The sequence below is a fragment of the Bombus vancouverensis genome, chromosome 10 (assembly GCF_051014615.1).
Source record: "Bombus vancouverensis nearcticus chromosome 10, iyBomVanc1_principal, whole genome shotgun sequence".
Taxonomy (NCBI): domain Eukaryota; kingdom Metazoa; phylum Arthropoda; class Insecta; order Hymenoptera; family Apidae; genus Bombus; species Bombus vancouverensis.
Genome location: NC_134920.1, coordinates 1,342,968 through 1,367,618, shown reverse-complemented (window position 1 = coordinate 1,367,618; position 24,651 = coordinate 1,342,968). Strand labels below are relative to the sequence as shown.

The window sequence follows — 24,651 nt, the reverse complement described above, 5'->3', positions numbered from 1 at the left end:
AAAAAATACAAGGTGCACGAGCGAATGCAAATATTAATTCCAATAGAAACATGGCGCAGCCACTAATTAGCTTCGCGAATCTCTAAGTAGGGGTGACCGTAGAAAGGTCCGGTTATAAAAGAGATCGCGCGAAGTTGGAAAACCAGTTCGGTGATGGTTCATCGACAACAACGCATCGTTTAGGTAGTATAAGCATTTAGGTGGGTGACAATATTTTTTGTTCCCGTCGTAGATTATGAAGACACAAGTGTATTATTGATATTCGACAACATTCTTCATCTTTGAACTTGAAAATACTGTGAAACTCGAGTGATCGTGCCCAATATGACAACGTGATTCGTTCTTTAAGTTATTTCATCAAGATTTATTTGAGAAGAAATACAATTACAATCTGATCCCCTTTTATTTCCAGATAACATCAATTATGTCTACGGCCGGACCGGAAATAGTAGCCGGATCAATGGCAGCCGCCTCGGCCACCGGATTCTCGGCGACCACTGTATTCTTATCCCTTTTCATCCCTGCTGTCGTTTTATATCTCATTTATTTCCGCCTCTCTAGGCAACATATGCTCAAACTTGCCGAAAGTCTACCAGGTCCACCAGCTTTGCCTATCATAGGAAATGCCTTGGATTTACTTGGAAGTTCCGACAGTAAGTAAAACATTAATCTTAAATAGAGTAATAATGATATTAAATATAAAATAAAGTAATAATAGTTGACATAATTCGTATTAACTTTCGAATTCATCTGATACAATTTGATACGAGAAATGAACCCGAACAACCCTCAGCTTCGCGAAGAAATGGAAATAACGATTTTGTTTGCAAATTGCAGCCATCTTCCAGAATTTGTTGGCAAAAGCTGCTGACTACAAAGATGTGGTTAGGTTGTGGATTGGTCCCAAATTAGTTGTTTTCCTGTTTGACCCACGCGACATTGAAATAATCTTATCCAGCAACGTGTACATCGACAAATCTGCCGAATATAGGTTCTTCTATCCATGGCTTGGAGACGGTCTTCTCATCTCAACTGGTAAGTTCTCGTTTTAAAGTTCCTCTGTTTTTGTACCGTATAGCAATCGGTGCAATTAAAAACATACGAATAGTATAGAATGAAGACTTTCCTCATAGCAATAGGTTTCTGGTATTATTTAAATCAACGGTCTACGAATTACAAAATTAAATCATAATTCCGCTCTGAAGACAAATATTTTTTGAGCTCTTTGCATACGAATGTGAAGACAAAATATCTTAATCGATTGTTACAATCTCTTATTACGACAGGTAAATAGAAGCAATAAAACATGAAATATCATTATAAGTGTTTTCTGGTGATAGCGAAAGCAACAACGACTTCGTAAGCCGGTGAAAGAAACGAGATGTAGTTTCACGAGCGAGTGCAGTTATCGTAACTTTCCCGTTGTCTAGATAGCTTCTCCCCTCCTCCCCCCAATCTGTAAGTACCATTTATTCGTACACGTAACAGGGCTTGACACACGTGCACGTAACAACCTCGCGTGTAACCGTCTTAAACGACCAGCACGCATGCACTGACGTAAAACTTTCTTCGCACCCTTTACCGCTTCCTCCGAGCAGGAAAAACTTTTGAATTATAAGTAACTGAAAGTATAAAAAGAAGTCAGTATAATTAACTTCTGCAATTTCATTAGTGAAATAGGTGGAATAACTAGGAAACGTGTAATTTCATATCTATTGTAGATCGTATTAACGCATTCTTCTACCATGCCTTTCTAAATTATTAAGTTAAATTATATATACATGAGAATATACGTAACACTAATAGGATATCATTATTTTTCATCATACGAATGCAGTTCACATATATTGCAATCTGTCTGTGTAAGACAGATGAAAATAGAAAGAAAATGTATCGTTGTCGCTTCCAGTGGTTTAGTCTTTCTTTTCTGTATATCTAGATAATAACGTGCTGTCTGTGTCACGCGAAAATATTGCTATTTCATAAACATTTCGGTTTTCTTTGAGCCACGCTTTTTCTTGAAGAGATCGTGTATTCTCTTCGAAACTACTCCTTCGTTTAATCGATACAATTAAGAGTTCTTCCAAAACTTTTATGCACTGAGTTAAATGTAACAGATAACTGAGTTAAAAATGTAATTCCCATACAGGTCAGAAATGGCGTAGCCATCGTAAACTGATCGCCCCAACCTTCCACTTAAACGTGCTGAAGAGTTTCATCAACCTGTTCAACGCAAATGCTCGCGATGTTGTCGAAAGAATGCGCAAAGAAGGTAGCAAAGAATTTGACTGCCACGATTATATGTCCGAACTCACCGTTGAGATTCTTATGGAAACTGCCATGGGTGTCTCCAAGACTACTCAAGATCGCAGTGGATTCGAATACGCCATGGCAGTGATGAAGTACGTATACATTTTTCCGCCCCTCTTACGCAAACGTTTTCTTCCTCCGGAGAAAGTTCGCCGATATTCCAGAGTGCATGTCCTGTACAAGTTATAACCGGTATTGCATAACAACTGGAAAATAGATATATGTCTTTAACGAATGAAGCAGCGATACATTATACACGTGTATTACAGGCGGAATTAAATAACGGGTGATTTATTCGTAGGATGTGCGACATCTTGCATCTCCGTCACACCAAAGTATGGCTCAGACCTGATTGGCTGTTCAATCTAACAAAATACGGAAAGGACCAGATCAAGTTGTTGGAAATTATCCACGGATTAACCAAGAAAGTCATCTCGCGTAAGAAGGAAGATTACAAGAGCGGAAAGCGTAACATCATCGACACTAGCGCTCAGAAGAACGAAAAGGTAAGGATCAAATCGATCTATAATCGATATACAAAATGAATTGTCGATACGATATTTTTGTAAATATTAGGGCGACAACGCCACCGTCGTAGAGGGTGTTTCGTTTGGTCAATCGACCGGTCTTAAGGATGATTTAGATGTTGATGATGACGTTGGTGAGAAGAAGAGACAAGCTTTTCTCGATCTCTTGATCGAAGCTGGTCAAGAAGGCGTCATCCTTACCGATAAAGAAGTTAGAGAACAAGTCAATACCATTATGTTTGAGGTAAAATTCCAAACAAGACTGACATTCGATATATGTAAATACATAATATAATAATATAGCACGATGGAAGTCAATGAAACGATATGTTTAAAAAAAAGGGACACGATACAACTGCAGCCGGAGCCAGCTTCTTCCTTGCATTGATGGGTTGTCACCCTGACGTACAAGAGAAAGTTATTCAAGAACTCGATGAGATCTTTGGTGACAGTGACAGACCAGCCACCTTCCAAGATACTTTAGAGATGAAATATCTCGAACGTTGCCTCTTGGAAACGCTTCGATTATACCCACCAGTACCAATTATCGCTCGGGAGATCAAAACAGATCTGAAATGCAGTTAGTATCATGATTTTCGCATCTTACATGCTTTTTTTCTACCAAAAGCAGTATTAACAAAAATGAAAATTTCAGTGAGTGGAAACTACACAATCCCAGCTGGCTGCACAGTTGTCATTGCTACCTACAAGCTACACCGACATCCAAGCATCTATCCTAATCCTGATGTCTTCAATCCTGATAACTTCCTACCAGAAAATACCGCAAAACGTCATTATTACGCTTTCGTGCCATTCTCGGCTGGTCCACGATCCTGTGTAGGAAGGAAATACGCAATGCTCAAACTGAAGATCATCCTGTCGACGATCCTCAGAAATTTCCGCATAAGATCTAACTCGAAGGAGTCCGATTTCAGACTACAAGCTGATATTATCTTAAAGAGAGCAGACGGTTTCAATATCAAGCTCGAACCTAGAAAAGTAGTAGCGGCCACGGCATAAAAATGCAAGGACGATTTAACATAAGAATTTTTATTTCAAAGGAAAATTACAAATCGTGGTAGGTTATAGGCTCCCCGCACAATCACACAGCGGGTGACAAAATGCTTAATCACACACGCGAATCGTTAAACGTCATACTTTTCGAGCATGCGCGGGAAACTATTCCCTCAGATTATATGCTTGTGTATAAATGTATGTATATTTCTGTTCATCGTGTAATGTATGAATATATTTACTATTTACGTTGATATTTATCTTATGCAATAAATTATGCATCCATAGCGTTGCAAAATCCGATGTTATGTTTCATCTTTCCTCTGTTTCACCTTTCTGTTTACGTTTTACTCTTAAGAGCTTACGAAGAAACGCTTAAAATAATGACTGCAAAATACAGGCAAGGAAAAAGAGACGATGTCGAAGAATTTTTAAAGAAGAATTGCACAGAATGGTCGAATAACTCGGATAGCAACATTAGCGGATACATTGATAATCCAAAGATAAAATTGAAAACTTTGCCCCAAGCTCAGGGAAAAGAAATAAATAAGGTTATTGATGACTTAAAAGCCGCGTTACCAAATATAACTCCCAAAGAAATAAGAAGGTTCTTATTGTCATTATATATACATATAAAAGTGAAAATAATACAAACGCATTTATAAAAATATTATTAACTACGACATTATAAATAGGTTTTATATGCCATATCATGAGGCGATACTTCTCGAGTTTAAAGAACAGGGATACCAACAATCATTTGATTATATGACAGAACTTCTAGGTTTCGATGAAAAAATTTCAGAAAAAACGCCTGGCTCGTTATCATGGAAAAAACCATCTTTGAAAGATCAACAAGATTTTATAAACTATTTGACAAATGGATTTATTGCGTCTGAAAAGAGTAAGAGGAAAGGTATGAAAGAACATGATTCCACTAATTCTAGTTTATTGATTAAGTAAATGAATAATTTACTTAGGTGACTACTTTGCACAAGCAACGACACTTTTAGATATGGCTCTGTTCTTTCAATCGAAAACGTGGGAATGGTGGTGGATAGCCGACCATCTCTATCAATTTGCTCTTTCAGTTGCGAAATTGATAGACGGTGATGATGCTAAAACAATCACGTTGATACGTTATTTATACGGTCGATTTCTTTGTCACGAATGTTGGTATATAGATCTCGAACTCTTTGTACTTTAAAGTTCTGGAAAATAATGCTTAGGATCGTACGCTTAATTAGTACAGAATCCAACAGAAGCTCTAGATCATCTGAACAAGGCGCGAAAGGACTCAGAAAATAAAACATGGAACGCATCGGTAAAATTGGAAATAAAGCAACACTGTATCTTCAAAGAATGCAACATTCTTTTGTATAAAACTCTATTGATTTTCGTTCGCACGGAACGTCTTCAAAATCCCCAGTCCGCTTTGAAAGCCTGCATTGAAGCTAAAGAAAGAGCAACCGATGGTAAGTTCTGTTGACTCCCATTCAAGGATCATAAAGATAAGTAAAATTAGAAAAGTTTGAATGTAAAAATTGGTAGCTCAGTTTAAGTGATTTTGCTTACGAATAACCATTATAGACGATTATCGGCAACCAAAATGGTTTTGATCATTTATAGCAGTTATTTATAACAGTTAAAAATTAAAATTTTGTAAATTATATTTAAAATTATATTTTTTATCTAAATTTCTTTAAGGTTTAGTGATCACAGGCTCCAATTTTTGTCAATGATTTCTTTCATATAAATTTTAAAGATAACTTATCTTTAAGAAGCACTTATTTCACATTTACAAATTTAAAGTAAAATAAAGTACAATAAGACTAATTAAAATTAAAATGAAAATAAAAACAGCTGGAAACATTGAATATACAAATGAAGTCCTTTACGAGCTCGGGAAATGTTACATCGCTGTAAACGAAATTAAAAACGCGTTGCAAACTTTTTCGAAGCTATTAGCTCTCGCCAAGAGAACTTCGGATATCGAGGGTGTTTGTAATGCGCACATGGAATTAGCTTTTGCGTACAAAGTAATTAAATTCCTTCTTTTGTTTCTATGTGTAATGTAATCTTTCTTAAGATGTAAATGATACTGGTCGCTCATATAGCATCTAAGCGACAGTGACTACACGGAAAAACATTTGCGAATGTGTCGAGAAAACGCTGAAAATTTCGGTCTCCTGGAAAAGCTCGCCGATGCACACTATTACACGGGCGAACACTATTTGAGTCAGGTAAAGAAATAAAATAAAAAAAACAAAATGCTGTTCTACCTTATTTAAAAAAATGTTGAGCTACAATAATTCTACAAAAATAAGTTCGCTCACAATAAAAATATGCACAAAAGTATATAAACATACAAATTACATAAATTATCCTAAGTGCTTTGATTTCTTCAAATAATAAATTTGTACAATACTTACTTTGTACAGTACAAAAGACTAATCAAAATTTCTATTCCTGCAGGGAAAGTTACATTTATCTACCAAACATTTGGAAAACGCACTAAACCTATACAGTAGACTTGATTTGACTCACGAAGCTGATCAAGCAAGATGTATTGCAGGAATTTCTAAAGGTTCTTTTACTTTTTAAAAGATACATAATTATATACTACACGAAGTTATTGTCATGCTCAGTTGTTCACTTCGATAAAAAGAAAACAACAATATAAAATGAAAATACGTGTGTGTTCTCGCACTCTCAATTACACCCAAGATCTTTTCTCAAGTATATAGAAATACATCTACTGTTTGCTTTATTTTACATATTTTAACAATTTGTAAATATCTACATAATACAAGTTGCATCATGATGTTGAATATTTAATTAATACATAGATTAAATGTACATATAAGTTATCCTTTACGTATTACAATAATAACTGAGTGCGATAAACATTTTTAATGTATACGCGACGGTGGTATTAATTTTTTAAGGGCAAGAAAGAATCCAGAAATATATCGATTTGTTACTACGATGCGGTGAATATGATGAAAATGCAACGTTGAAACTTTGTCGATGGAAAAGCTACAGAGAGATCTTTTGGATTGAGGAGACCTTTGGTAACTAAAATTCAATATGAATTTTTTACTCAGTCATCACGTACTACTGTAATGTATATAACTCTTTTTGTTTTTAGGTTTGTATACTTATGATTAATCAAAGATTTCTTAGACAATGATCAAAATTGAGACAAAAAGGGCGCTTTTCATACTAACACTATCAGTGTGTGTTTCAATCTTTGTTAAAATCAGTTACGATATTTGCAAAACTTTCAAAAGATTCTCAGTTTTGATAATTGCATACTTATATTATATACATGTTTTAATGATGTCCATTAGACTTCTCATTAAATACACTATATGTTTTTCGTTACACTAATCCACTGACTATCGTGTTACGATGGCCATCACTTCCTTTCTTAAATTTTATACATTCAACGTACTTTTACTTAAAATACTAAAACCTCCACGATCTTTATTATTTAATAAAAGTCAAATTATATCTCGATTTTGTTGTTTTGGTATCTCACACTTGACAATATCGAATATATCATACACGTATGTAAACCTGTTCATAATTATTGTATCATAATGTAATTTCTTCACGAATGTTTCAGATACAAAGTTAGACTTAGAAATCCAACATGAAAATTCGGACACGCTTTCATCGTCGTTGTCTTCTACACTTCACAACGATCAAGCAACATCGCGACTCTAAAACTCCATATGTAATAGTTATGATTAATAAAATTTATTACTACAAGTATCCTATTCTTTTTTTATTTCACCTTATACTTATCTAACTTTATATTTAAATATAAGAACTTCCTGTTCCTCATTACAATGTCGCGGAAATCATAAACAAGCGACTTGTTTATAGTTAGACTCATCCTTAAATAATATTCTCAAAAAAATTAATGAAATAATTACGTAAAAAATATAAAGATAAGATAACAAAATCAAGACAAAAACAACGACGATGTACGGCGAGCTTATAATGCGAGATTTTTAGTGAAGTTAATTCGTTTGACGAATGCGTTAATACGTATGATCAATTTATAATAGCAAGATTTTAAAAACTGTAGACTTCTAAAGTAATTTAAACAATTAAATAGGGCAAATAAGAAATATCAAATTAAAAATATTATAGGCTAAGAGGTCATTGTACTAATAAAATAGTAATAAGTCTTGTGGTTACATTGCACACAAACGACTATTCAATTCTTACTTGTTGTCATAGAAAAATTAGAAAAAATTAAAAAAAGGTTTAATAGAATTAAGTAATTAGAAATTAATATTAAAATTGGCCAGATTATACAGAAATCTACCAACCCTCAAAATAATAAAAGATTAGTTAAACACATTACAGATCCCATAATATTATAACCTTTATTTTGCAAAAAATAGCCAACCCATAGAACGACTCTTACACTATATAATGATTAAAATTATCAAGCCATAGATCTATTTTAAACTTATAATTATTTTACAGAAAACTTCCAAACCATATATTAATTATACTATTCACTATTAAATAAGCCATTGAAAAACATTATAAAAGAACAAAATATATAAGAAATAAAGAATAAAATAAAAAAGAATATATAAGAAATAAAATATATCCAAAAGAAATAAATCTATTTCCGTTTTTTAAATTAGACTTTCCAAACTATATTTTTCTCAATTTTAGACCATCGAGGATTGGTAGCATTCTGCACAACTTGGCCCAAATATCTCCAATTAATGTGCAACGGTAAATTATTTAGAACCTGCATACAACATGTATTCTTGCTTATCTTACTAAAAAAAAAAAAAAAAAACAGAATGTAAAAAGCATGGAGATTCCTGTAAATAAAACAGCTATTTACCAAATATAGTAATAATTAGAAATAAGCTTTTTAAGAGTATATAATATAACATAATATAATATAATCTTTTTTGTTGCACAAACAAAAATACAAAAGAGCATTAAATATCGTGTGTCTGTGTGTGTGTGTGTGTGTGTGTGTGTGTGTGTGTATGTGTGTGTGTGTGTGTGTGTAGAAGTCGCATACTATTAGTTTATGACAACGAATAACGCTTCCACAACGAATTATATGACATAAAATTATAGGCATTTGTGTATGTGATGTCGTAAAATATTTTCAAGTGTTTCTATGTTAAAATGAACTCGTATACAAAAGGCTACTAATCTCTGAAAAGTAAAATACCATTGTACACTTCATCTTTTAATTTGAAATACCAATGAAATGATTGTTCCATTTTATACCTTTCATGTAAATGAGAATTAATAATATGATATATCTTCTAAGCAACAGAAGCGGAGGAAACTTGACTTTTTGACTGTGTAAAAACTATATTTAAGTTTTATAAAAAAGTGATCTCATAAATATATATGTATATTTATACACTACTCCATATGTGTTTCATTTTCAGTTTTGGAGTCGTCACTTTTGAGAGATGGCATATCAACAACATTTTGTATTTCATGTGATATGTTTTCCAAAGTCTCCGTTTCGATGGAATCAGTGTCAATATTTATACCAATAACTTCTTGTCGTTTTACAACTTCTGCACTTGCTAAATCAAGTACTTCTCGTAACACTTCTGCTGCCGCATTTGCAGAATCGCTTATTGAATCTTTTCGTTGTGGAGAATCTACATTCACGATTTCCAAATCATTTCTATTAAAATTCTCCTTATCAGTCGTATCTTCTTCGAGTAACACAGTCCTCTCCAAAACTTCTGATTTTTTTGAATCAAAATCATCTACTTTTATTTGCATTCTATTTTCATTACAGGATATTATTTTTTGTATCGATTTAGGCGATCTTTGTTTGGCAAGTATTGTTAAATCACCTTCATCATTGGCTACGTCCATTCCGTTGTTCGTTTCTTTGTGTTTAATATCACTTTGTTCAACCTTCTTTGAAACATCAATATCATTTGCTTCCATGGTATCTTCAACACAATCTTCACTGAATTTCTTTAAACTTTCTTTATTAATCGTTTGAATCGCTTGCCCATTGCACATCGCCTCCTTTCGTTCCTTTTCCTGTTTTCCTTCCTCATCATCTTTAATATCTAAATCTCTCTTTGCATCTTCTTCTCCACCTCTTTCTTTAACTACTTTAACTTCTTCAACTACTTCAACTTTTTCAACTTCTTCAACTATTTTAGTTTGTTTTTCCTCTACCTTACATTTATCTTCCTCATTTTCTTGTTTACCTTTATAGTTTTCTCGTTTATTTTCCTCGTTTTCTTGTTTACCTTTTTCGTTTTTTCGTTTATCTTCCTCGTTTTCTTGTTTATCTTTCTCGTTTTCTTGTTTATCTTTCTCGTTTTCTTGTTTATCTTTCTCGTTTTCTTGTTTATCTTCCTCCATCTGCTTATATTTTTCTTTATTATTTTCTTGTTTGTCTTCAGAATCACTATGTGAAATTTCCATTATTTCTTCTGACTTCACACATTTTATAGATTCATGAATATTTTTATCAGTTTCATCATTATTATTATAATTATCCTCATTTTCTTTTTCACTTTCCTTATCCGTGTCTTCTTTAGTTTTAGTTTCATTTTGTGACGGACTTATGATATTTGTTTCTGCAACTTCATCTTCTTGTAGATCTTCTGTTTCTTTCTCAGTCTTATGTGTTTGATCATCATCTGATTCTTTCATGACAAGTTTTACATCAACAGCATCTTCTACTACTTCCTTTTTAGGCGAATTAATATTACTTCCTGCATTAGAATTTATATCTGCATGGTTACTTGTGTTAAAATTCTTTTCACTTTCCATCAATTCTTCTTCATCATCTTCTACTGTAATTTTTATAGTCTCAGACAAATCTTCTACTTGATCATCTAGTGCTTCACTTGGACCTGATGTTTCTTTCATCCAAGTTTCATTACTTAATTTCTGTAATTTTAATTGTGGTTGTTTATAGTGTGTCAATTTGTGTGTCAAACCTATAAATTTATTTTCATAACTAGCTCCACATTCATCGCATACATATGTTTGAGTCTTAAATATATCATCTTTATCATCAGATTTTGGAGACTGCAATTCTTGGGAATTTGTAACTGTAGGAAGTTTCGCGAGTTTTTTAGTATTCTTTCTGTTCGTTTTTCGTATATTCTTTTCAAAGTTTTCCTGATCGTTATCGTCATCACATATTTCTATAGTAACAGATGAAGTACTTGTAAAGCTCAATCGCTTTCTTTTCAATACAACATCCTCATTTGACGACGATTCGTCACTCAAGTCTACATTGCGATTTCCTCTTATACGAATACCACTTAAAATAGTTTTTAATCTTTTACGATTATACTTATTGTCAATATCTGCATCCGATAAGGATGAGCCAGTTGCTCGTTTATGTCTTGTTAAACGGCGGCCGCTATTTTTTTCAATTTTTGGAATAGAAGAATCTGAATCAGAACTTTGATTAATATTATGCTTACCACCCTTCTGTGTAACTTGCTTTGTCTGTTGTGCAACCAAACTGGACTGCTTTGAGTCAGTATCACATATTTCTTTTGCATCAGGCTTGTGTTTTTTATTAGGTACATCTTCATTACTTGAGTCCTTATCTGCAGTCCTTACACTTTTAATAGAACGCTTTTGACTTTGCTTTTCTATATTATTTCTTATATCACTAACTGGCTTATTGGATTTATTTTCATTTGTCAAATTTGTGGCCATTACAACATATGTCTTATTGCCTTCATCATCCTCATCAATCCTATAGAGCTTCTCCTTCTTTATTTTAGAATCTTTTAATACATCTTTCAAAAAAACTGTACAAAGTTTGATTTGTTTGTCATTTGACACTTCTTTCTCAGGTTTACTTTTACAAATATCCATATTTTTCCAACAACATTTACATACAATTTCTCCTGTTTTATGAATCTTGAATATATCATCATCAGTTTTAATAGAATTATGACATTTACTACAAACTTGTGACTTCGTTTGTTCATTTAATTTGTTATTTTGAGATCGTGTGCGGGTCATTCTGTCAGAATCACTCTCTGATTCCAGAAATGCGTTTAAATTTATTCTATTAGGTTCAGTGCTGGTAGTTTTACGATTTACAATGGTTGTTTTTATCTGTAACATAAATATATTATGTTGATTTAATATAATATATAATGATTTAATATAATATACGACTAAATATTACCTTAGGGAAAGTTAAGTAATTTATTTTTTTATCAGCTGTATCTTCCAATTTAATTGTAGTTTCTTCACATATGTTCTTTAAATCTATCAATACATCTATCACATATCGGCAAGATAAACATATGAATTTATAATCTCCATAAACATTTTCACTGTTCTAAGAAATATAAAAATCATATGTGAATTACATATTAAATTACACACCATATAAAATACAATATACAATACAAATATAAAAATATTAAATATTAAAAGTATTCATATGTATATTATTTATATATTTGTAAAAGTAATCAATATTTATAAAAGTAATCAATAAACCACTATATTAAGTAGTTTCTACCTTTGTATTAAGGAGTTCCTGTATTTTGTGAAATGGATTATACTGCAAGTTTTTCTCTTTACTAATATCAAAGATAAATTCGTTTTTTGCTGGTTCACGACATAGACTACAACACTGTCTGCGAACATTTATTTTTTGCTTTGTAGTACGTTTATATTTTTCTATAAAAGAGCTGCATTGATTTAATTCATATGCACATTTGTGACAAATTTTAGTTGGTAATTGATCTGCTTTTAGTACCTATGTAAATAATAAATAGTTAATATGACTGAAAATACAAAAAAGTAAAATGCTTATTAAAGATCAATAAATATAAAAGAAATGTTGCAAGGAAATAAAAAGAATAACATAATACATTTCATATATTTATATTGTGATGTTTAAACATATATAGTTACATTTAACTTTGTGATAACTTATGTTTACTTTTTTATATTAGAAAACAAAACTCACTTTCCAAACGCACAGTTTATATTTAATATAAATGTATCAAAGATTATATTTTATAGAAAAATTACAGCAAATTCAATAAATCATCAATAATAGCACATACTATAGCCAGTTAAAGACTTAAAACATAACTTAAATATCTTTTAGAAGTCATAGAAGCTCTTAAATCATCACAGAGTATGAAACTATGATCATACAGAGTAATAGAATCAAACATCGGCTTTCAAATTCTCCACAAAATAATATTAATCTTGTATTATTAAAGTTTGTTTATGCAAAATTAATCCAACAGCTTTGTATAACCTCTAATATAAAGTCTGCAAATTAATGACTACATAAAACATTTATTCCTACTGTTTACAATAGACCATTCACTATTAATAATAATAGATCTGTTTATTGTATTTATATGTAATTGTAAGGAAATGAATTTAAGCAAACCCTTTGTTCAAATATTTATGTTTCTTAACGTGCACAAATATCGACGCACGCTCAGACTTACTGTAGCAAACTTAATTGAATTCGAATATCTCACTAGCAAATTAGTGATTTCAAGTAAGAATATTTCTCTTTAGAAAACTACCTTAATAAGTGAGCAGATTTCGAGTTGGTCATAATACATTTGTTTATTGTCCGCTGTAACATCCAAGAAAACACCTTCATCACTCGCACAGAGAAAACAGTACTGGCTTGACATGCTGCCACATAGAACTCAAAGAATAAAAACCGATTGTTTAAATAATAAACTAATCAAATACTTCGAAACATCAATCCGAAAGTAATACTAAATTTTAGTTATATAGTCAGTAACAAAATTCATTGAAACGTAGTAGATTGGCGGTAATAGTACCCCACTAAGATGGCGTACAACATACGCTATGTCGACCTATCGAAACATATATATTTGCAACATTTTGACCGTTAAATTTGAATCCTTAAACATCAATTACGTTTTAATTACTGTTGTTATGTAATAAAATAATATCAGTATTTGATAATTAAGGTGCCCTAATAAGTAAATAATAATTGCTTTTTCTCTAGACTTTCTTTTATTAAAGTAATTTTAGGTTTTAAACATTCATAACGCTTTTATTTCATCAAGAATGTGCAGACTTAAATATTTTGGTCAATTTAGGTACAAGTATATCTTTGAAAAACGTGTATCTATCAAAAAACATTGATACTTCCACATCTTCGATCTTTTAGTGTTCACGTTGAGACCATTTTTGCAGTGACGAAAGTGAAAATAAATCAAATATAGATCGATTCTGTTCGTGAAATTGTTCGATACGAACTTTTATGTTATCTAATATTGACCTGAGAAATAGAAAAAAATGTTAATTATAAATATTCCTTACTGAATAATAATTAAACAATCTTATTCGTTATTTATAAAAAGAACATTTTGCTGAAATTAATTGGAGGGTTGATTACCTGAAGGATTCTGCCATGTTCTCAGAAAACTTGAATAAATCTTGCATGCAAGTATTTGTTAAATCTGTAAAACGTTTTTTAACAATAGCATTCATTTGATCATTTCCTTGTTTTATTTTCTCCAACTTCGGTTGTTCAGTCGGATCTTTAATGCCGGTCATTGTACTTAATTGCTAAACAGGAAAGAATTGAATAAAAACGTATTCCCCATAAGATAAAATGTGCCATAGTATAGGCGAAATGGAATATCCCCCTCTTAAAATTACGCAATGCCTTGTAACGGTAAGTTTCAGTTTGACCAATTCAAACAACACGCGCGAAACAGTATACATGAATACACGTGGGTAGCATGACGTAAGAGTCAGACATATTGAGTATTTACAATGGCCTCAGTACGACATACACATGTTGTATTTAAAAAAAATGATCAAGAATGATTATGTTTGTAACATGAATAAATTACAAGTAACTTTGAAAAACTTTGTTATGGAAGACTAGATACACATATGTATTTGCAATAAATCATTGAATGAGAATATTGCTTCAACTGAAAATTCATCTAATACATATTTTCCCTTCATCAAATTGACTTTAAACGCACAATTAGAATTTTTCTAATACAAAACTATCAAGTAGGAGAACCACCGCGATTCTACCTTCATATAAAATATTTATTTAAATACGCACACGATACGCAATGCACACAATAGCTGATGGTCGGTCGGTTCTATTTTGCACGATCTGGACCATTGGACCGAAATTATCACCGATTTAACCAACGTAGACGTCACTGTGAGAGCCGACAACGAATGCAGAACAACGTTCTTTGTCCTGCTTCGTGCGGTGCTATAATTTCTAAATTTAGTGATTGCTCGTCTACGAATTATTGTTTTCGTCGATCAGGGTAGTTCAACATTAGAACTACTGATCGAACTCAGGGTTAACGGTTTCTGCGCGTTCGCGGGTTAATCTACCGACGCGCGCAGTTCACGCGGGTAAAATTTTTAAGTTTAAGTAAAGATAGCACATGTACATCGAATATTATAAACTTATTTCGAAAGGAATAAACAGTCGAATTATAAATCTTGCTTTCAGTCAGACACTCGACTCATAAATAACAATTTGCATTATCTGTTTTTTCTTTGGCTGGGTATTATTAGCATTCGCAGCTATATCACGAAGCACAGCTTCTACTGCTTCTTCCCATTTTTGATCTTTCGAATCTTCTCGATTAAAAGATGTTGACCATTTTAAGCGCGGCATTGATATCACTGTCAAAACTTTTCTAAAATTAACAATAATATGAAAACATTCAAAGATTATTATTATAAACAATATAATTCATCGTGATTACCTAAGATCTGAATGCAGCGCGGACATATCGCCTCCAGCCTGTTCACCTAGTCTGCGAATAGTTTCAGCCAATGGCCCACTGAGCCTTTGCAATCTTCTCCATGATTGAGCATATTGTCGACTTACAAGCTCAATAATAGTACTCGTCAACGCCAAACCAACCAAGATATATAGAGTACATAGTAACGTGTATTTCGGTTTCTCTATAAAAAGACGATAACAGAAGGTATATAAATAATAATCTATAAATACGCACTACGTGGGTACGAATAACAGTATCCTTTCGAACGTAAAGTAAAAACTACTTATTACGTTGTGGGTCCGCGTGATATTTCAAAAACTCATTTAAGTGTAACATGTATTTTAATACTTACTCGGTACTAAGTCACCGAATCCTATCGTGGTCATAGTGACAAAACAAAAATAAAATCCATCAAAAAAATTCCAGTCATCTTCCCATAACATGAACATACCTGCACCGCAAGCGAGGTATAAAAAAAGTAAAACAATCGCTGTAAATGCTCCTATAAAAAGAATATGCAACTTTATATTTTTGTATAAAAATTTATAATGCAATTTGTATAACGTGCAAAAAAAAACAATATATAATAATATCAAGAGCATTATGAATATACTAATTCGAATATAAAGTTGGTTATCGTTTTATTGGGTTGGCAACTAAGTGAATGCGGATTTTATCAATACCACCTAATGGCTTTCTCTATTTAATACTTTCTCTATTGAACTTAATATAATTCAAATGAGTTAATCGAACTTACCAAGCGATCGCCTTCCTGCTAAATTTGTCGGAACGCAGGGAAAAGAAAAGTGAAGCGGGAGTTTCGATTTTAGGGTTAATGCAATTTTAACTACACCTCCAGCGAATAGTTTCCCCCAATCAGCTATTACTATCAATGTCAAAGGTATGCCAACGAATGCGAATAAGATGCAGAACATCCTTCCCAGATTAGTAGATGGTACAACGTTCCCATATCCTTAAAACAACAAAAGAAAAAAAAGGAAAGAACAACCAAACAAACAAAAATATAGAAACAGTATTTGTTGTTCGTCCACTTAATCTACCTGTGAATTTCGTGTTTTTAAAATTACATTAATTCGTACCTAATTGTATTATATGTTAGGAAACTGTTACAAGCACAATCTCTTGATCGTCATAAATCAACTTAGATTTAAATTACACGTTTAATTGTTATTCATTACCAATCGTTGTAAGAACAGTGCTCGCGAAAAATACGGCTTGAAAAACACTCCATCTTTCAGTTACGATCGGCTGTAAATCTGTCGTATCTCGATTTTCTTGGTCTATTGTGTCTGTCACGAAAGAGACCAACAAACCACCTTGTGCTGCTTTCTGGACTGCCTCTTCGTAAGCACGTAATTTTACGCTAACCTGTAAACATCCCTTGCATCGCATTCTTTCTAACTATTCAAAAACGATTGGTACGTTTCAAAATATCGGTTCGATTTTGATCACCTCCACCAAGTGAGTATTTCGAATCGAAATTTGAAGGTGCACCATCAATGTTGAAATCACCGACTTACCAATGTGCGTAAATTTGACACATCGGTATTGTTGGAAACCGCATTGACGAATGAATATCTTTCAGCACGTAAATTGGCGCGCAAAACTTCCAAACGTGCTAATTCTGCCGGAAGTTCGATATGCCGAAAAACCTGTTAATGAAAACTATAATAATAAATTCCACCAAATTATTTTATGATTTATATATTTCAACATTGTTCTAGAATAGCATAGTTCTAATGTAAGAAATTAACTTTGTTTACTAACGACATTTAATACACTTGTTTGTAAACCTCTTGACTCTCAAGTGGTTGGTCTTTCAACATCATTTTACGTGCTTCAAATATATGTTCGGTTTGCATTTTGATAATGTCGCTAATTATTTTATTCCGTGAGTTTATTACTAGGTAATATTCTTTCAAAGATAACATACAAATTCATTTTTTAAAAATTGCAAACTAAAAGATAAACAATATATGTAAACGTTTAACAAAGGAGGTTAGTATTAATCGCATCGAGCCATGCGATTGGTCAATTGCTAAAAATAAAGACACCAAATGGAAATCCAGATCCGCGTTGTTATTTCTGTAAATATTACATTCTATAAACTTGCGTAAATAAATAGTTAAAAAATTGGAATATTCATTGGTATGTTTAATAATATCAAGAAAATACCATTTGTCATTAAAAATCTTTCTATACATTTTTACATTATTTATAACATTCCTTTAAAGCGTAATTATTTATAAAAGAGTAATTTTTCATCGAATTGTTCTTTTCATATTTAACAGCAACTTTATATAATTATTTGACGAAAAATGCAGTAGCTATTTCTATTTAGTTTTTTTAATTTAAACGTGCACGTTTAAAAGTTTAACTTACTAAACCACCAATTGCTGTATAAAGCATCAATGCAATCAAAAGTCCAACGTGACCAGCAATCGACTTGATTTTTTGTATATGTTGCTTTTGAAACAATCTTCTTTCTTCTGTAGTTTGTCCGACATTTTCTTCAGTAAATCCCACAGATAAATCAGACTTTTTGATCGACATTTTAAACACACGCGTTTTGCGAAACACGTAACTGCTTCTTATACTCGAGGGAGACTGATTGGGTTCACCCGAATCTTCTACAATCACTTCGGTTATTTCCGTACGGAAGAGCGAAGGAACTGTGGTCTTAAAACTTCGCCCAGAATTCAATTTTGTCAAGTATCTTTAGATATGATCGATATTACATATTTTTAAGCAGTGCCTGGTGTTTGATAATTACATGATCTTCTCCTATCATATACTTAAATTTTACTTATTTAAATTCATTCTAATCTTTTCAGTCATTCTAATATTTTATTTTTGAGAACATTTTAGTTAGCAATCCAAACATACCAAAAGTTTTAATTTTTTATACTACATTCACGGTAATTTATTATGAACACATTTTCGTGGAGAAAATATATATTTTGTAATTCAGATTGACCTATACTAAAAAAATATGTTGATAATATTGCAATGAAATGTTATTTTTAATATGGAAATATGTAAGTACTTACATACATTGTACATATATTTTATAAAAGGTATACAATTTTTGCAAGTAAGCGCTCTGCGTACAGTCGGTAATGAAGTATTATGAACAGACTGCGATTGTCATGTTCGAAAGAAATTTTCAATAAGGAAACGAATAATTATTCAAACAAAAATAGCAGCGATCGCTAGATAATTGGAATAACATCCGTAATGTTATTTGACTATAAATTTAATAATTAAGCTTAATAACTAGTTTTCGTGAGTATACCTTATGTATATACAAACAGTATGTGACAGTTTATAGAATATTATTATAACAGTTAATGAAATAAAAATAAATCTGGTATTAATTATAAAATACATTAAAATACATAAAATCTAGTATTGCATTATAATATAATAAAGATGCAAAATGTTACGGTTAAAACATGCAAGCGAATATGGCATTTTGTTAGGTTATTGAATCAATATCTATAAACATTCTACTTTATTCTTAATTAATTATATAGATTATCTATTGTTTCATTCAATTTCCATAAATCTAAATTGTATTAATATTTATAATTATGTTACATAGATAGACAAATATCTTTCAAATGTGGTTATTGTGTAAATTTTTTAATTTGTATCAATGTAATATGTTCTATAATAAATATATTTTAGATCATGACAGCAGTGAAAGTTCATGGTGGAATTGACATTTTGAGGCTTCCTGTTAATCAAGAAGAACATGTATTTCCTCCGTGGCATATCAAATACACGCAGTCACACATACTTCATTCTAAATGTTCTAAGAGTGAAAATGGTTGTGGCGATAAGGATGCTGATGCCTGTCAATTTTGCATGTACATTAGATAACTTTGATTATGTATAGAATTGTGGTGAATTATATTATATAAGTACTTCTACAGTTTCAGCCGTACCTTAGAATTGCCGCACATGCCAGACATGGTATTTCCAAATAATATATTAACTTTAAAACATCAGGATGGTGCATCCATGCAATTCAATGCATTAGATGCTTTAAGAACTGTATCAAATGGAAAAATTAATATTCAATTAGCATGTGCAGAAGCTTGGAAAGAATCCAGGTACAGATATGTATACTCATATGTATTCACTTTATTTATCAATACATTTTTTAATAGTAATAATAATACATGTATGTATATATATATATATATATATTATTCCATAGATCAGAAAGCAGTGAATATTTGGAAGAAAAAGTAAAACCATTTGATTGGACATTTACCAGTAATTATACTGGGACGATATCTAATTTTGAAATTCAGGAAACTAATGAACGAATTGATGTGGATAAATTAAAAAGGAGAGATAAAATCCTGTTTTATCATGATTTAACATTGTTTGAAGATGAACTTCATGATAATGGCATTGCAGTTTGCTCTGTAAAAATTGTAAGTCACTATATGAATACATTTGTCCTAAAAAAGAAGTATATAACTTGTTTTATCCTAATTTTATTTACTGATTTAAATAGCGAGTTATGCCAACTAGCTTTTTCATTTTATTGAGATATTTTCTGAGAATTGATGGTGTAATGTTGAGGATAAATGATACGCGGCTGTATCATGAATTTGGTCAAGATTATATATTAAGAGAATATACATCAAGAGAAGCCAGGGTTGAAGAAATACGTGTAAGTAATTGTTTAATATAGTTTTAATACAAACAATACTCTAGAACAAAACTATAACAGCTCATGTTTTATCCATACCAATAATATGACATGTCAGTGATTTTGCTTTCAAAATTTATATTGCCTTGCAATGCAATGACAAAACATTTTTATTTTCATTTTTTGTTAATAAAAATTTCAATAAAATGATGGTGAATTTTTTTCTAATTGAAATGAGATTAAACACAATATTATTATAATATTATATAAAATGTTACATACATATTAAATTTATTTTTTGCTTGTCCTTTTAAAATGTACTGTGTTTCTCTTAAGATATAGACCGTGCTTTTTTAAACGTACTGTTTATTGATATTTTATGGATAACCAAACTCCTGAGTTTCTATGAAGTCTCTACTCTACTACATAAACAAAATAACAATTAGAATGAACCAGAAATTAATTTTTTTTAGGTTCCACCATCACTTTTTGTAGAGCCAAGCGAAATAGCACCACATTTGCCCTTAACTGGATGTCAGTATCATAAGCTAATAATGATGTCAAGTAAAACAGAATTAGTCACAAACAACGACAACGAATTGGTTAATGAAATAGTAACAGCCAGCGTAACACCTAGAGCTAATATAAGTGAAATAGACAATTCTGTTACCTAAAATTTCCATTTATATATAAATATATCACAATCTGAAACAATCAAATGTGCATTTATTGAAAAAAGACATTGCCATGTAACCTTTCATTGTGTGTGAATTTTCAATTTAATTAATAATAAAAAATTTTTAATTCGATATATAATATTTAACACATGAATAATGCATCCAAAATGTTCTAAATAAATGCTTTTTCAGTAATATATCTAGTACCATTATAATTGTTTTATTCCATCATTTAACAATTGTATAGAATTGTCACATTTTATATCTGTAATATATAGTAGAATCTATTTTTATTTCTATGTTTTGGAAGAAGATGCTGTTTCATTTAAATTTTCATCATATCGTCTTCTAACAACTGTATTTATCCACAAAAGCAATATTTTATTATATTTGTGTTCACTTATGCAAGTAATTCTGTTTGCAAGAAAATATAGTTTGGCATTAAATAAATCTTCACATGTAATTTCTTCACTTGATTTCTTTGTGTACATAAAATCAAATGTACAGTAACCTACTGCATGTACATGAGCACAACGTTTTAGTTTTCTACCCAAAGTCCCATTATTTGTCTCCAGTGACCAATTATGTTCAAAAATCTATATAATAAATATATACGTTAATATTATCTTGATCTTTCATATATTACAGTTAAAATTACATTTTATCACTTACAGCTATATCAGATATACTTGTCCCAGGAGAATACACAAATTTCGGACGGGGATTTGGTAAATGTTTTGGGCACTTTTGAGTTTTTAACGATTTAATATCTATATTCTTTGCACTTTTATTATATTTAATGTCAATTTTCTTTCTTCGCAATGCAGCTCTTTTGAAATCTTCTTTCTCATAATAAATAATAATATTTCCTGTTCCATCATCAACTATAACAATTTTTATTTAAATTACTTGTTTAACGCAAAGACCTTTATTAAAGCTTACAGATATTACTTGTCAATTCACATAGTTTATATTACTTACCATGATATTCATAATATTTAGGATCTTCAGAAACATCTATCACAAATCCGACTATTTCTATTTTTCTTATTTTAATATAAGGCATATTGAGAGGATGAAATTTGACATGTTTACCCTCAAAATAAGGTATAAATCTATACAATTCCATTATTAAGAAGGGTTCAAAAATTTCTATATTATCTAAAATAATTTACTGTGCTTGTAATAATACATAATATTTATATAATGATATATTTAAAATTTATACTACTTATCAATTATTGCATTTAATGTTTTAATCCACCTTCAAAGTTTTTATGTTTGAAATTGACCCACTCTTTTTCATCAGATAGATACTGCGGAAAATCATAATCTCCTTTGTATGAAACAAAATCTTCGTTGATTTCTTTTGGTAAATCCGTCCAATTCATTAGATCTATATTTGCTATATTTGTTATATTTTCTAATTAAAAAGAATATATAATTTAAAAGAAGATCTAGAGAAATTCACTACACACCACATTTTATTTCAGTATAAATAACGTTTAGAAAATTTAGCAGCATGTATTAAGTGTTTACATTCACGTATGTTGAGATGAAAGATTTGGCGCGAAGAAGTTTGTTACCAGTAGAAAAGCACTTGAAAGATTCAAGTCTTTATTTTAAGCAATATTAAATTTGGACGTTTGCCACTAGAGTGCACTGTTAGTTCCATTTTAAAATTGTAATCTTGGCGCTGGATTAATTTTAAAATATATCAGGCAAATACAATCGATAATTTGAAAAGATAAAATGCAAAGCGAATTGAAATTAAAAAATTATTTATTTATATTTTTATTAAATATTACAAATGCAAGCGATGTAAAATAGAATGAAAATAAATAAAAAATAAAACTTAAAAATCAGTTTACAGTCAAATAGACGTAGACAATTTAAATTTTTTACTAAACTTATATGGAATCAATACTTATACGCAACGTATAAGTAAGATATTAAAAGAGATGTAAGAATATTCATAGTCTTTTAGTATAAAACAACAAGAATCTTTGTATTCAAATTATATTACAAAAATTATGTTATAAAAAAATTCTAGTTTTACGAGAATGTGCAACTTGTATTGATGGAACATTTTTGAATGATAGTAAGTGACATCAGCAGTGTTTGCATCTATGAATAGCTGAATGATCAAAGGCACGGACACACAGTGTTTCCTTCGGTTGAAACCGTAATTGCTGTTACCAGTCGTATTGTATCGCAGTAGACTACCACGGATCAAGTCCCGTGTGCATTGTTCCTTTACACACCGTCTGACCTTGGGAAGGTCACGCCTGTTACACGCACCTCGCATTCCTCGAATCCCCCGCGTTCCATTCTTCGCGGAGGCAAGCTTACTTCGATAAGCAATAACGTCTCATTTCATGCACACTAATGTATACCTCTTGTGAATTAAATAGCGGATTCCAGTTTTTTGTTTTGGTTTGTTATAATTTAAATATAAAACGGAAGTCTAATATTGTTATGAAAAAAGATTAGTTTAAGAATATTTCCTTCAAAAGCAAGGATTCTTTAGTTTTCGTTGTTTCAACCGGATAATATGAACAATTCCTAATAAAACAGATCGTTCTTAAAATTTCAATAGTTTGTATTTGTAGCATCTCGCATGCATGTTTTAATAAGCATTACAGTTGCTGACACATGATGTACGATACACCGTAGAAAAGCAAGCGAATGCTAATGATAAAAATATTATCAAAAGTTTCCTATAAGTTAACCTAGAAAAATGTATTAGGTTACATTCTCTAATGTTTAAAAATGTTTGCAATTCATTTCTATGTAAATAAATAAATAATGCACCCTTTATTTACTTGTCTTTCATTCAATAAACGTTGAAAACGAAGATATGTACTATTATCTTTTCTGAATATCATATGCGTTTCTAGTGTAATAGGTGTTTCGAGTAGGTGGCGCCACGAGTAATCTTTCGGCCCGCGAAGAATTCAAAATACATTAAAATTTTAATTTGAAAATTTGCGCCTTGAAGTGTAACGAGAAAACAAGAATAAAGTACAAGTAGAAATTTCTTCGACAATATCGATCTATCAAGAAAAACATTATAATATCCAAACGCGACAAGGATTCTCTGGAAGATTGCAATGGCAAGGAGACAGCCTTTTCTGGTTGATCTAGCGATATAAAAAGGTAGAGGAAGGAAGAAGAAGCGAAGCGAATCAATCATTGTTCGACCAACATTGTGACACGATATCTGTACCTATGAAAGAAACACGTAGAAAAACTGTTGAGCTTCGTAACACAACCGAAGGAAGAAACCAAAACGGGGTTAGCGACAGTGTCAAGATTCTTTCGAATCAATGACTCTTACTTAATTTTGAACATTTTTGAAATGAGCAATTTAAATTGAGCCATTGCTTCATTTTTAACTTGATCTTCATTTATAAATTACATTATTTTATTATAATTGTTCCTATCATCGTTATTGTTCAGAACTCATTCGTTGTTCAAACGCGGTGACTTTAGAACAATGTGTTCGTACATAAATTATATCTGTTGGTATATAAATTGCATCTGCTGTTTGTATTATGCGTGTTAACAAATTATATAAGGTAACGTTTGCTTTTTCTTCTTGTTATACCCATTACTGACAAAATTACCGA

The 24,651-nt window shown here is 31.2% G+C and overlaps 6 protein-coding genes across 9 annotated transcripts; 3 read left to right on the top strand and 3 right to left on the bottom strand.

Moving 5' to 3' along the window:
- Positions 1-44: 44 nt before the first annotated feature.
- On the top strand, positions 45-4,154 carry Cyp4g15 (Cytochrome P450 4g15). 2 transcript variants are annotated; one of them, XM_033338940.2, is made up of 8 exons: positions 45-200; positions 413-653; positions 838-1,035; positions 2,150-2,402; positions 2,612-2,816; positions 2,887-3,081; positions 3,180-3,417; positions 3,493-4,154. In XM_033338940.2, the coding sequence occupies exons 2-8, from the start codon at positions 425-427 to the stop codon at positions 3,855-3,857; spliced, it is 1,683 nt and encodes a 560-aa protein (XP_033194831.1). In that variant the 5' UTR covers positions 45-200; positions 413-424; the 3' UTR covers positions 3,858-4,154. The 2 variants fall into 2 exon arrangements, with proteins under 2 accessions (XP_033194831.1, XP_076478251.1); XM_076622136.1 differs by having other exon boundaries at positions 160-183.
- On the bottom strand, positions 3,885-15,372 carry LOC117159242 (uncharacterized). The gene is made up of 6 exons (XM_033338918.2): positions 14,965-15,372; positions 14,278-14,450; positions 13,427-14,160; positions 12,394-12,633; positions 12,052-12,207; positions 3,885-11,978 (listed from the first exon to the last, which is right to left on the bottom strand). Exons 3-6 carry the CDS (start codon positions 13,538-13,540, stop codon positions 9,276-9,278), a joined length of 3,213 nt encoding a protein of 1,070 aa, XP_033194809.2. The 5' UTR covers positions 13,541-14,160; positions 14,278-14,450; positions 14,965-15,372; the 3' UTR covers positions 3,885-9,275.
- On the top strand, positions 4,235-7,583 carry LOC117159255 (uncharacterized). Its single transcript, XM_033338941.2, has 9 exons — positions 4,235-4,458; positions 4,547-4,767; positions 4,832-5,023; positions 5,099-5,326; positions 5,715-5,890; positions 5,969-6,094; positions 6,327-6,438; positions 6,800-6,925; positions 7,483-7,583. Exons 1-9 carry the CDS (start codon positions 4,235-4,237, stop codon positions 7,581-7,583), a joined length of 1,506 nt encoding a protein of 501 aa, XP_033194832.2.
- A 615-nt stretch (positions 15,373-15,987) lies between the features above and the next one.
- Positions 15,988-21,061, top strand: LOC117159245 (TIP41-like protein). Of its 3 annotated transcripts, none has more exons than XM_033338927.2 (6): positions 15,988-16,119; positions 19,364-19,545; positions 19,612-19,791; positions 19,899-20,121; positions 20,205-20,363; positions 20,816-21,061. In XM_033338927.2, exons 2-6 carry the CDS (start codon positions 19,367-19,369, stop codon positions 21,014-21,016), a joined length of 942 nt encoding a protein of 313 aa, XP_033194818.1. In that variant the 5' UTR covers positions 15,988-16,119; positions 19,364-19,366; the 3' UTR covers positions 21,017-21,061. The 3 variants fall into 3 exon arrangements, with proteins under 3 accessions (XP_033194818.1, XP_033194815.1, XP_033194816.1); XM_033338924.2 differs by lacking the exon at positions 15,988-16,119 and adding an exon at positions 16,530-16,553; XM_033338925.2 differs by lacking the exon at positions 15,988-16,119 and adding an exon at positions 18,778-18,958.
- LOC117159246 (TWiK family of potassium channels protein 7) lies at positions 15,994-18,499 on the bottom strand. Its single transcript, XM_033338928.2, has 5 exons — positions 18,056-18,499; positions 17,194-17,325; positions 16,852-17,041; positions 16,410-16,625; positions 15,994-16,154 (listed from the first exon to the last, which is right to left on the bottom strand). The coding sequence occupies exons 1-5, from the start codon at positions 18,224-18,226 to the stop codon at positions 15,994-15,996; spliced, it is 870 nt and encodes a 289-aa protein (XP_033194819.1). The 5' UTR covers positions 18,227-18,499.
- A 120-nt stretch (positions 21,062-21,181) lies between the features above and the next one.
- Positions 21,182-22,701, bottom strand: LOC117159248 (uncharacterized). Its single transcript, XM_076622137.1, has 5 exons — positions 22,498-22,701; positions 22,284-22,424; positions 22,001-22,180; positions 21,692-21,903; positions 21,182-21,615 (listed from the first exon to the last, which is right to left on the bottom strand). Exons 1-5 carry the CDS (start codon positions 22,541-22,543, stop codon positions 21,316-21,318), a joined length of 879 nt encoding a protein of 292 aa, XP_076478252.1. The 5' UTR covers positions 22,544-22,701; the 3' UTR covers positions 21,182-21,315.
- Positions 22,702-24,651: the final 1,950 nt, after the last annotated feature.